The 14,180-nt window shown below is 51.4% G+C and overlaps 1 protein-coding gene across 3 annotated transcripts in view; it reads right to left on the reverse strand.

The window, feature by feature from the left end:
• Positions 1-295: 295 nt before the first annotated feature.
• TBX5 (T-box transcription factor 5) overlaps positions 296-14,180 on the reverse strand; it is a 44,151-nt gene continuing 30,266 nt past the window's right edge. For all 3 annotated transcript variants that reach the window (XM_048323192.1, XM_048323190.1, XM_048323191.1), the window contains exons 8-9: positions 10,460-10,686; positions 296-2,041 (exon numbers count right to left, since the gene is read on the reverse strand). In XM_048323192.1, the coding sequence (XP_048179149.1) occupies positions 1,464-2,041; positions 10,460-10,686 (805 nt within the window). In that variant the 3' untranslated portion in view covers positions 296-1,463. The remainder of the gene's footprint in view (positions 2,042-10,459; positions 10,687-14,180) is intronic.

Below are 14,180 nucleotides of genomic sequence, written 5' to 3' on the forward strand. Positions count from 1 at the left end.
CCAGCGGCTGACACGCAGGTATACCTCTTTAGTTAATTAGAATTACTTTTAATTAAAAATATATGTAAATTATATAGAGTGTGCACAGCTTGGAGAGAAAAAAAAAAAAGAAGAAAAGAAAGCAAACTTCCATTTCGATAAAAATTTGAACCTCTTGGAATCAGCTGCTTTTGTGACATCCTCGGAGTTATTGGAACTCCCACGTATAAATAAATAGGACCAGGAAATTTTACACCTGAAATACTCTGCAGTAGACATTTTTCCTTGCACATATTTGCTTTTCCTTCTCTTTTTGCCTCCACCACTCCCAGCCTCTCAGGATCATTTTCTGCCCCTTTTAAGCACATTTATTTAATATCTTGCTTCACATACCCACACTGATATCCTTCTTTGTTTCCTTTCCTTTTGGAGAGGAAGCAAAGGAACACGGGAGAAAATGAAAGCCCTGGATCGCAAACAAGCGTCATCATCGTCATTTTTGTGAGCAAACTTTTTCCTCTCAGTGTCTGCACCCTCTCCCCCTCTCTCCCCGTGGCAGCTGGCTCAGAGCCTGGCTGTCCACACGACACTAAAAATCCAGCAGGAGTCGAGCTGTGGATGTTTGCAAGCTTGGAAATAACCCCACGCTTCTGTCAGAGACAGCTGAGGGACCAGGAAAGACCAGGAGAGGGGAAAGGAAGAGGAGTGAGAGAATTACAAGTGGGAAAGGAGATGGGGGGATGGTTTATGGGATGGATCCCGGAGAGAATTTTGCAGGAATTTGCAAGGACACAGCTCCCTGTGGGAGCAATTTCACTCTTGGCACAATGCCTGGGCAAGGCAGGTACTGGATTTCTTTATTTGGGGGTTCTCAGTACCTCTTTCTGTTGAAAAGGAACAAAGATAACACTAATGAAAAAAAAAAAGAGAAACACCACTCTAAAATCCACCCTTGGTAAAAAGGGCTGGTGTCTTTTTCTTTTTTTTTTTTTTTTTCTGAGAAAATGGAAAGAAAAAAAATATATATTATTATTTATTATATAACATTGTCAACATCAACACCACAAAAAAAAAAAAAAGTAACATCCTAATTGTTCTCGTTCAAGCATTCTGACCGTGGTGAGGAAGGCAGCAGGACTTTGGTGTCCCTTGGAGAACAAAAAGAGCAGAAGGGCAGGGGGGGACGAGGGTGGTGGCAGCAACACAAACTGGGTGGGACCGAGGAGGGGAAGAAGTGTGCTGGGCTGTTGGCTTTTCTTTTGAAACAAAAGAAAACAAAAGGGGGGTGGGGGCAAGTCACACGGAGGCCGATGGCTTCCAGCCGCGGTTTCAGTCAATGTCCGTCCCCCTCGAGTGCTAGCGGTGAACATTCCCCTCAAGGAGTCTTGCAGAATGCTTTGTTATCAACAGGGGGATCCTTTTCCTCTTCCCTCTCCCGTTTTCTCGGATTCTCCCGTGGCTCCGGCGCTTCCCTGCCCCCCTGGTTAGCTGTTCTCGCTCCACTCTGGCACCATCCCCACGCCGTGCACCGAGTGGTACTGGTGGGGCGACAGGGTTCGAGGCACGCCGTGGGAATACAGGAATTCCGCCGGCTGGAGGCTGCTGGGAGGGGACTGGATGCCCGTTTGAGGTCCACACTGCCTCACGATGGGCTGGTGAGAGCTTTGGTGCTGGAACATGCTGTGGGTGTCGGCGATTTGGGGCGACGTGTGGTTGGCCACGCTGCCCAGGCGGGGCATGAGCGGCCCCGAGGTGAAGTGGGCAGAGAAATGCTGGTAGGGTAACCTGTCCATGGGCTGCATGGCAGACACTGTGCAACTGCTGTACGAGGGCACGCTGGGCCACGTGTTACAGCTGATGTCCTCCAGGCTGGGCACGGGCTCCGTGGGCGGCGCCGAGCTGGCGTACATGCAGGCCTGGCGCTGCGCCGACTCAGTCCTGTACGACGTGTTCAGTCCCTGCTGCTGCGGGTAGCTGGACCTGTAGAAAGGGTCCTCATCTGCTGGAGAGGTTTCCATGTAGGGCTTCTTGTAGGGATGCTCGGTGGTGGAACATTCCTCATCTGCTGGGAGAGAAAAGTCCTGGTAGCCACCAAGGATAACGTGCCCGCAGCTGAGCTGTCCTGGTTTTACCAAGGACAGCCGGACACAGCCCTCAGTGTAAATCCCCACCAATTCCTCGGAACAGATCTCAACCTATCCTGTGGAAAACAAGCCTTGCACTTGGCCCTCTCTGCTGGAGTGGGGAAGGGATTAGCCAGGAGCTCTGGGAGGAAAATTGAGATGCTGGAGGGATCCTGAGGTTTATCTTGCCTGGTGATCCCACCACACACTCCCCATCTCCTTCCCGCTGCCACTTTGACCCGAGGAATAACATCTGCCTGTGACCTCGGCACCTTCCAGGGTCCCCACTCCCAGCCAGGAGGCTCAGAGCTGGTGCTGGCAACTCAAATCCTTTACAACAAAACACTTCCACGAGAAAAAGAGACAAAAAAGGAGATCACAATAAAAACCCTCCCAGGAGAGCACCAGCGATGGCACGGTTGGGACAATCAGATTTGGAGTTTGACAGTCCCAGCCTTCAGCTGTGCCAAGGCAGCTGGGCACACAAATCCGCACGGGGCTGTGGGCACATAAATCCACACAGGGCCGTGTGCTGGAGCCAAGGGGAACAAAGGAGAAAAGTAAATTTCACAGCTAGAAACAACAAGGCCCATCTTGCAGAGCCCTTTGTTTCCTGCAGCATCCCCAGGCCAGCAGAGGGAAGAAGATAAATAATTTAGGTGAAATCTCCAGGGTGAAGCCAAATGACTAAATGAACGTGCACTTATTTATTCATTCGCAGGGTCATCAAATGAAATCCAGCTCCGCTGGAATGGATGGCAACATTCCCAGGGACGAGCACTTCGCTAAGAGATTTTAAGGACAGCGTGGCAAGGGAAGGGGAGCTTGTTCTGACACGGATTAACTTTGCTGCTGCTTCAAAAGCAAGATTTCTGGTGCAGGCAGGAAAACATCCCACTTGGTTAGAGCCCTCCTGGCTGCACCCTTTTAGCAGGGTCAGATTTGAAAGAAATTTGGAACAAATTACCCTTTACAATTTTTTGAGCTGTAATTTTTTTCACCCCCGAAATACAAAGGAGATAAAAAAACCCCAGGTTCACAGAGAGGAGGATTGAGAGCAGCTGCCCCACAAGATGTTGCTGCCAGGCTGCTCGGAGGGGAATGCTTATCTCACACCTTCAGGAGGGGCAGGTGGGCAGCGTGGGCACCTTTTGTTTCTTCTGAACACACGCCTGAACATAACCCTTATTGCTCTGACCAGCACCGAGGGCACCCCTGGAAGCTGCACCCTCTCTGCATGCAAAATAACCCATTATTCCCACCCAGGGCTCTTCCAAGTCCATCTGGACCAGCTGCTGCTGTTCATCTTGGTCCGACAGTCCCCCAAAGAGCAGGTACTGAGGGACAGCGTGGGGACATTCCCCCCAGTGGCCTTTGGCTTGGTAATACCATAAACTCAGCTGCAAAGGCACAGTCCCATTCCTTTCCTCCTGACAACGTCAAAGCCTGGCTCCTTCACCTCAGCAACACAGACCCTGATAATCGAGTTCCTCCTCTGCCTTCCCTGTAAAAGCAGGATGGGATAAATGAGCAATTCCATCCCGTTTTTAAAACCAGCTGGGACAGTAAGCAGGGGGATGCAGGAACGTGTCACCCTCCTTAGCCCTGCTCAGGTCCATGGTGTGTAGGAGCAGGGGAGAGGATGGAGCCCCCCGAAAGCCAAAAGCTGGAGACACAGGTCCAACCTTCCCCTGATCTCAGCTCCATGACAGGAGGGACATCTGGAAGAACAGCCTGAGCCGGAGCTTTTATGGACAGTGTAAAAAGTTTGGATTCCTAACCCACCGCTGAGTAATAAGAGCACTGGGGTGGAAAAACAATGTCTTGTAAAATGCAGCATTGTTCTGCTAATAAAGTTTTCAGCATTAAACCGCATCACTCTGCTGGCACCAGAAATCATTGGCTTGGGGTTTGACTGTTTATTTTATTTTGATTTTTTTAAATATACAACACAAACCAGTCAAACTCTGTTTTTCCGTTGTGTAAAACTGCCTGACTTACAACCTGAGCTTGCTGATTTTTCCATTTAGCCCAGACATTTCTCTGCCTGCCGCAGCCCAGCCGGGCAGAGCCACAGCGTCATGGAACCGCTTCCAGAATCCAGCACAGGTGAAGAGGGGAAAAACAAAGCCAGCCAGGATTTCAGTGCAAACCCCATGGGTGCCCTCTGTCCTTCTGTAAGCTCTCAGGACCGCTCTGCTGGCCCCTCTAGAACCAAGCTCACTGATGTTTTGCGTGGAAAGGGATTTTAAGGTGTGTAAGGACCTTGTTCCCATCTCCAAACAGGACCTAGGCACTAACAAAGGATCACAGCCTGCCCTAACAGCTTCTGCCTGTCCTCCTGCCCCCCTTCCCGGTGATTTTCCCGTATATGGAGCCTCAAAGTGCTGGAGAGGGGAGAGAATGGTCCACGTGCATCCTGAGGTGGGATGGTGCAGACCAGAGAGCCTCAGCTGGTGCTGGCTGAGGGATTTACACCGGGCCAGGCCCTCTGGTCCTGTCCCACCGCTCCTCACGGAGGAGACCAGAGCCAGCACAGAGCAGCTGAAGAGCTTCCCCAGGGGGTGTGGAGCAGGTCAAGGGGTGGAAAAGGGACATCGTCAGTGACAAAAGGAGCACAAGACAAACAAATCTCTCATGCAATGCCAAATGTTGCAGTTTCAACTCATCCCACGGGCTCTGGAGCCTGGACAGTGCAGCTCAAGGCCATAATCCTGTCCCTCAAGGTCCTCTTGCCTCCTCCTATCAACACAAGCAGGACACAGGAGACACTGAACTGCCTGCTCAGGGTTTGATTCCCTGATGCTCTTTGTCCTTTTCCAGGTGCTCCTGAGCCCTCACGGGAGTTTTGGCCATCCTGGGAGCTGTCCTGACCATCCCCCACTGTTGTGGCTATTCTTGGAAGCCAAGGGTGATGATCAGCTCGGGGAGCAGCCCCTCGATCCTGCACAAGCCTCAGGAAGCGGGAGGTGCTGCCAAGCAGGGGAAGCTGCCAGTGCCGGGGAGAAGCTGCTCCGAAGCGAATCCAAGGAAAACGGAGCCTGAAGAATGGGGTGGAAACTGGCTCCCTCACAAGGAATTTGATGATCTATCGAATGAAGGAGCCTGAGCGAGAGCGCTTCCAAGATTTCCGGTATTTACTGCTTCCAGCTGGGCTGTAAATACCACACAAATGGCTTTTTAAATGGAATTTTCCCAATTCCGAGATCGGGGCCGTGTAGAATGAAATGCAAACATGGAAAGTCTGTGGACTTCAGGGTGCACTGGGCCCTCCTGTCCCCCTGGTGTAAATCAGGAGAGCTCCTTTTCACCCACGGCACTCAGCTCCCCAGGATGGAAAACAATGAAGAACGGGACACGACTGCTTTGGTTTTCAGAGCTCCCCCACACTTCCAGGGCATTACGGGAGGGAGGCTCATCCCAACTTTGTGAGGGAGACACGATGGGTGATTGTCACTAACTCTGTTGTTTTACCCAGTCTGGATTCCAGCATGGATCTGGCACGAGCCTGAAGAGCCAATACCAGGGTGCAAGAGCGACAAAGGTGGTCCAAGAAGGAAAGAACAAGTAAAATTCAGTCAAAATGAACATCTCTAAAGGGCAAACAAGTCCTAAATCCTAGGGCATGGAACCTAAGGCACGCCAGTCATTCCAGCTATTGCGCTGTTTGTGATGTGGCCGTGTTGTACTGGAACACGACAGGGTTGTGGGGCAGGGACCATCCAACCCCCAAAAGCTGGAATCTTTTCCACAGGCAGCACGGTGCCAGCACTGCCTGCAGAGGCACCTCTGGCAGCAGAGTGGATCACAGGATGGGGCAGGCTGAAGGGAGCACAGTGGGTTATCTGGCCCAAGCTCCCTGCTCCAGCAGGGCCATCCCAGAGCACCGGGCACCGGACTGTGTCCAGAAAACTCTGGAATATCTCCAGTGAGGAGACTCCACACCCTCCTGGGCAGCCTGACTGGTGCTTGGTGACAGGAAAGTTCTTCCTCATGGTCAGGTGGAAGCTCCCAGGCAGCAGTTCCTGCCCGTTGTCCTGTGGCTGGACACCACAGAGCCTGCTCCATCCGCTGCACCTCCCTGCAGGCACTGACACACACTGATGGGGTCCCCTCTCTGTCACGGCTGGCCCAGCTCCCTCAGCCTTTCCTCCTCAGGGATATGAAGCAGCTGAAACCACAGTGCCACAGGAGTGTGGCTGCCCAGCAAATCCTGGGTGCATCCCAGCCCCCTGAACATCTCCTCCCCGCACAGGGAGTCCCTTCCTCACCCTCGGTGTCCCGCAGCCACCCTGCTCTGCGCTCCACTGCATCTCTCCAGCTGCAGAGCAGCTCGAGCCTTGGCCAACTCATTGCGTCGCCAACCGTCGGCAGGATGAGCAGCGTGTCCTCCAAGGAGACACCCCACGCCTGAATTTTGTCCTGCAGACTCTTTGAGTGAAAAACAAAGCTGGGTGGGATGTGGGAGAAGTCAGTTCAACAAAGAGGTGCCTGTTCTTGAGGAGGAGGTGGAAGGGCATCCCTGTAGCTGCACCGAGCTCATCAGAGCAGGAAGGAGATGGAAGATAAATCCTTCCCCAGGGTTATGTCCAAGTTAGGGGCCTGAAGGACACGGTCCTCGCTGGTTGGAGCCAGTGGATTCTGCCACGTCCTTCTTCTCCCTCAGAGTGCCAACTTGACAACTTTTATGACCTCCCCAGGGAGAGGCTGTTCCAGTTGCCTCCTGTTCAGCATCGCAAGCATCCCAGAAATCTGCCAAGTGGTTGGGATTGTGTAAGGCTGGGAGGGAGCAGAGGTTTAGAGGGATGGCTGTGTAGTCCACAGGATGTCTGAGAGACAGGATAATACAAGGGAAAACAAGCCCCAGTATCCTAACTGGGATGTGGGGCTAAATGAAAGACACAAGGCAAGCTGCCTGCTGCTGAGGCCTTCTGGGCTTCTCCAAGCACAACAATGGGACAGGGAGAGGTGGAGAACAACCAGAAAAAAGACAAAGCTCCAGCTGCTCTTTGTGTCAGCCTAAAAGTCCACATCAAGAACTGCAGCCACTCCTCGGTGAGATACAGGGTGGGAGGGTCCTCTCAGGACCAGTGACTGCCACATGCCATCAGCAATCCCAGTGTGAGGCTGGGATACAAGGCAGGACAATCCCTGCCATTCCCCACGCCTGGAGCAGCGATCCCATTGCAGCACACTGGGGTCATTCCCAATGCTGTGACCCCGTCCTCCCACCTGCACACTGGGAATTACCAGATTGGGAGCTCTGGGATGTGTCCTTCCTTCCCTCCTCAGCCAGGAGAGCATCACCTCCCTGAAGCCTTCAGAGATAACAACCCCTGGCAGCCCTGCTGCTCTCCCCTAATGTGATTCCATATCAGATCTCCACACTGAATCCATCTTGCCTTGACAGCTAAGAACAACACTGCCAACCACAGAGAATAATCCTTGTCTTAGGTCACCAGGGAAGCAGAAGTTGAGCAAGGTTCCTTTGAGTTGGGTGAACACAGAGCTGCTCCTAGCTGAGCCTAACCCAAGGCTTGGCCCTGATTGAAAAGGATGCAGAGAAACATCAGGAGATGTCAAAGCTCCTGAAGGAGACTGGCTTGGAAAACAGTGGTGGAATTCATCCCAGAAGATGCAGACAGCAGCTGGTCTGAAACCCAGCTGAAGTGCCCTCTGCCCCCGAGGGCACTTATCCATAACCACAGCCCTGGGAAAGGAAATAATCTGCTTGAGATAAATCCTGAACTGCCTGAGGAGGAGTCAATGCTTGGGGAGTGGATAATCCAACACAATCAATGAGATTTCCAGTGCAGAAAATGGACAGAGGGGCAATAGGAGCAAACACACTCCTGCTTTAGGGTTTTCTGAGGTGGTGAGGCTTGGTAACTGTTCAGCAGAAATGTAGGAAAGCAGGAGAACTGTGAGGGAAAACGCAGAAATGAGAGGCTGGAACAGCAAAAAAAGAGGAATACTATACAGAGGATTCTTTTCCTGTGTCCAACAAAGATCCTTGCTGGTGCTGGAAGGAGGTTCCGTGCTCAGTGACATGAAACCTTGGATCACGCTCTGATTTATCCCAACCAAATTGCTTGTCTCTAGCAAATTGATTTTTTTTCCTTTTAATTAATTTCACTTTGCAAAGGGCTGCTCAGCAGCTCGGGCTGGCTCTCTGGATCCCATTAACTTTGTGCTTCTTTCCTGTAAGCCCTGCTGGCTGTTTTCGATTTACCCAAGGCACGGGGAGGGGAGAGCAAAAGGCGCAGGGAGGGAAGCAGAGGCTCGGGGACACCCAACCCGCGGAAGAAGCCGGTGCTATCGGGCAGGACACTGCTCCTCTTTGATTAAAGCATTTGGCGGCTTTGATAAAAGGCCCTTAACTGCTTGTGCCACTGCAGCCATGGCTGAGATAATGAGGGGCCATCGGCCCTGCAGACAAGGCTCCCTCGGCCGTCCCTGCGCTGTCGCGAGGGCCGCGCAGGCCAAAGGGGCCGGGGAGCTTTAGTCCAGGGCAGATAGTCGTGCCTTTTGTGACAATAAGAGGAAGTGAGATAATTGGGAGATTGAGGGAAACCACCCATGGAGACACCACTTAGCGGGAATCCCAAAACTGGAAGGAAAGCTCTGCTGATTCCTTATCGCGGTACAATGCGGAGGCGAATGATGAATTGCCCCGCGGGGCAGGGACACGCAGCAGTCAGGGATCGTCCCAAGGGCTGGCTGCCATTTGGACCAGCTTGGTTTGGTTAGTTTTGGCAAAAGGGGGAAGAGGAGAGGGGAAAGCTCAGCTCCCAGGACAGAGGAGCTGAGGAAGGACTCCCAGGAGCTGCAGCTCCCAGCACCAAGCAGGGATCACAGGCTGGGACCTTCCGTCACCAGTAATGGGACTTTGCGGCACCCCAGCACCTCACACCCACAGCAGCCCAGGGGTAAAAGAGGCCACACGCCCCACCCCTGACCTGGGGGACACTTTGGGATGCCACAATCTCCTTATTCCCTGCCATACAGCCAGCTCGAGGCCAGCATCCCCATTTCCAGTCCCAGCTCTGGCACATTCTATGTGAACACAGTCACCTGGTCAGCTGCAGGGGACAGAAGATGCCACCTGTTTTCCACTGATCACCTCAGTCTCAGGAAAATATTGAGATTCCTCAGCTTTTTTCACTTTGCATACCTGTACACGATACACGTGCTCCTACAATGTCCAGGGATTCGCCAAGGAGTGGGAGAGAATTCCAGTGCCCTCCCGCCTCCTTTGCCAGCACTTCCCAGTGTTCCCCACCTTCGACTGTCTGTACATCCCAGTGCTCCAGGGGTTATGTTGCTAAAAATAATGACGTATCTGACTGACAGGGCCGTGCAGGGAAGTGGGAAGGGATCTGCTGTGGGAACAAATTCCTGGTGCACTCAACGCCACCGTGTTTGCTGCCTTCTGGTAGCTTTTCCACGGAGTAAATCCTGACAAAGGGAACGGGGTCGGCACAAACCAGCTCCTGCCCACCCCTTGTTGCATCCAGCCCTGGAAATCCCCTATTTTTTTCCAAGTAGAACTGACCTAAAGCTTTTGCTATCTCAGTCCTACAAGTGGTGCTGCATCTAAGCGTTCCCACTGTTTTGGGAGAGGAAGGCAGAGAGCAGGAGCCACTTGCTCCTGCCCAGAACAATTATCCCATCACTATCAGGGGCTCTTCACGCCAGGACGAGCTGAGCAGTCAGTGGAAAGCCCTCCCAGTTTGATCCCTGCAGCTCTGTCAGAGCAGGTCAGTCGCAGCAGAAGGGAAGGAAAGTGGATATCCTGGTTTCCAACCCCAGGCCCCCTTCATCAGCCCGAACATTTCTGCAGACAGAAAACTGCCTCCCAGCTGTGAGACAGCCCTGAGCCAAAAACTGGGCAAAATGCAAACTGTCAGGGTATCTCCAGCTGGAGATTAACCCTGTCTGAGGGTGCAGATAAGTCATCTTTATCTCCAGCACCAGCTATCTTTCCAAATGTGGATTCACCCTGGGTGAAAGGCACTGCCCGCTCCCAAGCAGCTCATTCCCAGCCTGCCAGAAATGGGATTGTAGGTGAGAGGAGTCTCACTCAGCCTGGGGGAGCTGCCCACAAGCCTCATCCCTCTCTCATCCTCCAGCAGCACTTTTTGAGTGCTGTTTTTGCCAAAAAAATCAACTATTGGAGGCAGGAGATGAAGGAAAGTATTTTCTCACTAAATACCTAAAATATTCCCTTTCTTTCACATTGATGTTTTTCCATCCACAAAGACAGTTGTCCCTGGGGCTGTCCGAGGGGAAACATTGGGAAACAAGGCTGACAGTCACGTTAGGAGGGGGCAAACAGGGAGCAGCCAAGCTCTGACCTTTTCTCTTGGTGCAGTGGTAGATCTGGCCGTGCTCCTGGGAGATGGGGTAGGGGTTGGCAGGCGGCAGCAGGTCCTGGGAGGTGCTGGACACCCCGTTCTCACACTGGTACTGGGAGCCCAGGTTGGAGGAGGCAGAAAGGACCCTGGTCTCGCCGCTGAAGGGGCTGTGATTCGAGGACACCTTTTGTCTCACTGTGCTCCTGGGAACAACCGGGTACTCTTTACTACAGGCAAAGAAACAACAAAAAACAAAATGAAAAACAAGTCAGCAAAGCAATCAATTAATAAATAGATCAGAGGATTCATAAATGAGGGCAGCACATTAGTGTCACGGAGTTTGTTTAGGCTTTCAGGGAAACGCAGACATCCCTCCCAGGAGGCTGCAGCCCCGTCACACTTCATCCATGCACTTGTTACTCCCTTTCCTTTAGTCCCCTTAAAGTCATGCCTTTTCCACCACTGCTGTTTTATACCCACACATGAAATAGATAAATGCAGTTTTAGCAAAATAAAGAAGATTTATATTTCCACATTGTAGCAGTTATAAGCTATATACTATTTATAATGGATCTGCAATATGCACACACATGTAAATAAAAACCTCATTTCTGCCAAGCTCACTTGGAAGTGAATTAAATATTTAGGTCTACTTTTTTTCCCTTATGGTGGTTGTTCCCATTCCTTTTCCCTGGAGTCTGTCAGCCTGGTTGTCGTGGATGGGGGATCCCTGCACTACAGAGCAAGCCCAGAAAAGAGAAACAAATAAATCACCGAGATTTGATACACACCAGAGCCTCAGCAGAGCCAGGATGGGAGGGAAGGCCTGGACTGTTCCCTTGCTCCCAGATCTGGTTGGAAGTTGGGATGCTTTCCCAACACAGGCTGGAAATCCTCTCTCCTCAAAGACCCTACAATGTTTTTTGGAGGCGTTTCTCCAAACACATCGGCAATGTGGCAACCCCGAAGATGATTCCTGCTCTGCAGGGAGAACTGAAGCTGAATAGGGGAGCTCAGACACTTCAGGTGAGGCACAAGTCTCCTCCTGAACCCAAAGACTTGCTAAAATGCACAAAGATCAGGTAGTACAGCACCCCAAAGTGTCACCCGGCTCAGAGCAGCCACAAAGTGCTGATTGCAGCACAGGTTTTCTCCTCTGAGGCTGCAACCATTGGACCAAGCTGGCTTTGAGGTGCCCCCCTCAAGTGTCCAAAATCATCGTGCTGGAGCAAGGACAGCTCCTTAAATCCCATCCACAGGCTCACCTGGCCACTTCCATGCAGAGGAGGAGCCTGAAGCTCCAGTTACACCCCTCAGACAGGACCCATTGCCGTAGAACTCAGAACTTATTTATGAAATTTAACAATAACAATTACATAAACCTGCCCCAGCAGGGAGCTTTCATCCAAACCACTGCAGTGGTGGCTGCCAGAAACACCAGCAACTGAGCTGGAATGGATGGGAAATTCACCCAGGAGCTCAAACCCAAAGAAATGTGACTCTGGCTGGGCTCTGAAAGCTTTCCAAACCCCGGGCACTGGGGGCTTGCCAAGGAGAGCCTGTTCCAAAGGTGGGGTTTCAGCCCCTGAAGCAGCATTTTCTCAGAACTAAAATCCAGGCTGTGCACGAGGAACAAGAGAGAGATGGACCAGAGGAAGCAGAGGTTTATCCCCTGGATGTTGAAGGCAGCAGCGGCTGTCAGGATGCGTGGTGGGATTCAGAGCACCTGCCTGACATCCAGCGCTTCATCCCATCGGGGTCTCTTGCTGGAGGGCAGCTTGGGTGCCTTCTGGGGAAGGTCAGGAGCTGGGGCCATCAAACCTCAGGGATGACCCTCAGATCTCCTGGGTTCTAAGGGATCTCCCAGCCCTCCCAGGCCATGGTTTTGATCTGCCTGCTCCACCTTCCCCCCGTGGTCCTCGAGGAAATGGTACCAACACCACAGCCCTAAGCTGCAGCCCCACCTTGCTTCCCTTCCAGGGAGACATCCACGAGGGGGCCACGCCTGGATGTGCCCTGAGCTCTCCTTCCTGGGGAGAGGCTGCCTGGATGGGCTGGGTTCATCTCTCTCAGCCCCACACGGCCAACATCCAATTCCCAAAAAACCACAGAGCCTCATTTTGTTTCCAGTGGGTACCCAGAGCTGGGGTGGAGGAGAAGGAGGGACGTGCCATGGCATGGTGCCAGGCCGTGTGACACTTAAGGACAGTTGTTACTGGTAGATTTGGCCACGGTGGAGAAACCTTGCGATTCTATGACCATTTTCAGGGGATGTCTCTGGAGCATGGGATGAGATCTCTGTGGGGGTTTCTGACCATAAATTCTCAGAGGAACCCCATAAAGGTCAGACTCTCGCTGTGCCAAGCCCCACACAAACGCTGAGGAGCCATCCCCACCCCAGGTACTTCTCACCCAAACCAGCATTTTCTCTCTTTCAATGGAGAGCTGAGAGCAGGAAAAAATTAACAACCCAATTAGGGATTTTTTTCCTTGATTAAAGAATATTTTCAATGGTGAAGGTCAAAAGAGACCTCCAAGGTTTTTGACCAACACATTGTCAAGTGAACCAGAGCACTGAGTGCCATGTCCAGTCATTCCTTGGACAGCTCCAGGGTGGGGATTCCACCACCTCCATGGGCAGCCCCTTCCAATGCCTGGCCACCCTTTCAGTGAAGGAGCTCCTGCTGATGTCCGAGGTGAAGCTCAGCTCCTCTCTCGCCACGAAGGAGCTCTTTGTCTGTATTTTTACCCCAAGTGCCGGATCATGGGGGGGTGTCGGGTGCCCAGTTCCTTCCAGGCTGCATTTCCCAGGGAATAGGACAATCTCCCTGGAGGTAAGAGAGGGCTGTGGTGCTCTGTGGGACACAGCAGGAGCTGGGAGTTCTGCAGGAGAGGGAACAGGTTGGAGTCACCAGGTTTGCAAACAGCAATTCCCAGGAGCTATCGCAGTAACAGCTCTCCAGACTGAAGCGTTTCCATTTCAGTCAAAACACGTTGGGTGCTGTTTTTTCCAAAAAATCAGCTATTGGAGGAGGGAGACGAAGGAAAGTATTTTCTCACTAAATATCTCAAATATTCCCTTTCTTTCACTTTGACGTTTTTCAACTCACAAAGGCCGTTACCTCCATAATTTGACATATTCCTCCTTAGAGGAGCTGAGCTGAAATCAATCTTTGGTATCTTCTAAAGCAACAATCACCTCAAATTATTTATATTTTTTCCTCAGCCCACTCAATATGTAGAGCGCACAACTATCATTTTTAAAGCCTGAAGGACAAACTAAAAGGGATCAAATTCTTTTTTTTTCTCCTAAAAATCACTATTCCCAAAAGAGTGGTTGTAATCCTGAGCTACAGTTTAACAGAATGAAAGGTTTCTGTCATGTCCAGAAATTTTGGTGTCCAAAAAAAACCTGTAGCAAAGTAAAAAGGGGGGGGAAAAAAGCATTAAAGCTCGACTTAAGCAATGTAGGAAATTGTCCACACAGCAAGGAGGAGGTCATTGCTCCTGGGCCACAACATGAGTTACCCTATTAACACCCCCATGTAAAACTTTCTTTTTTTGCATTGAAATTTGCAAAATTAGAAGAAGTTTTTAAAAAAAGTTGTTTGGGAAAAGAGTTTACAAGGAGAAACCTGTCATTGGTCTATTTAAAATCTGTTGGAGGCTAATAATGAATATTTAGTTGCTGTATTAAAATAGCAGAAGGGAGCAGGGAGGA

This window comes from Corvus hawaiiensis, chromosome 18, assembly GCF_020740725.1.
Source record: "Corvus hawaiiensis isolate bCorHaw1 chromosome 18, bCorHaw1.pri.cur, whole genome shotgun sequence".
NCBI lineage: Eukaryota > Metazoa > Chordata > Aves > Passeriformes > Corvidae > Corvus > Corvus hawaiiensis.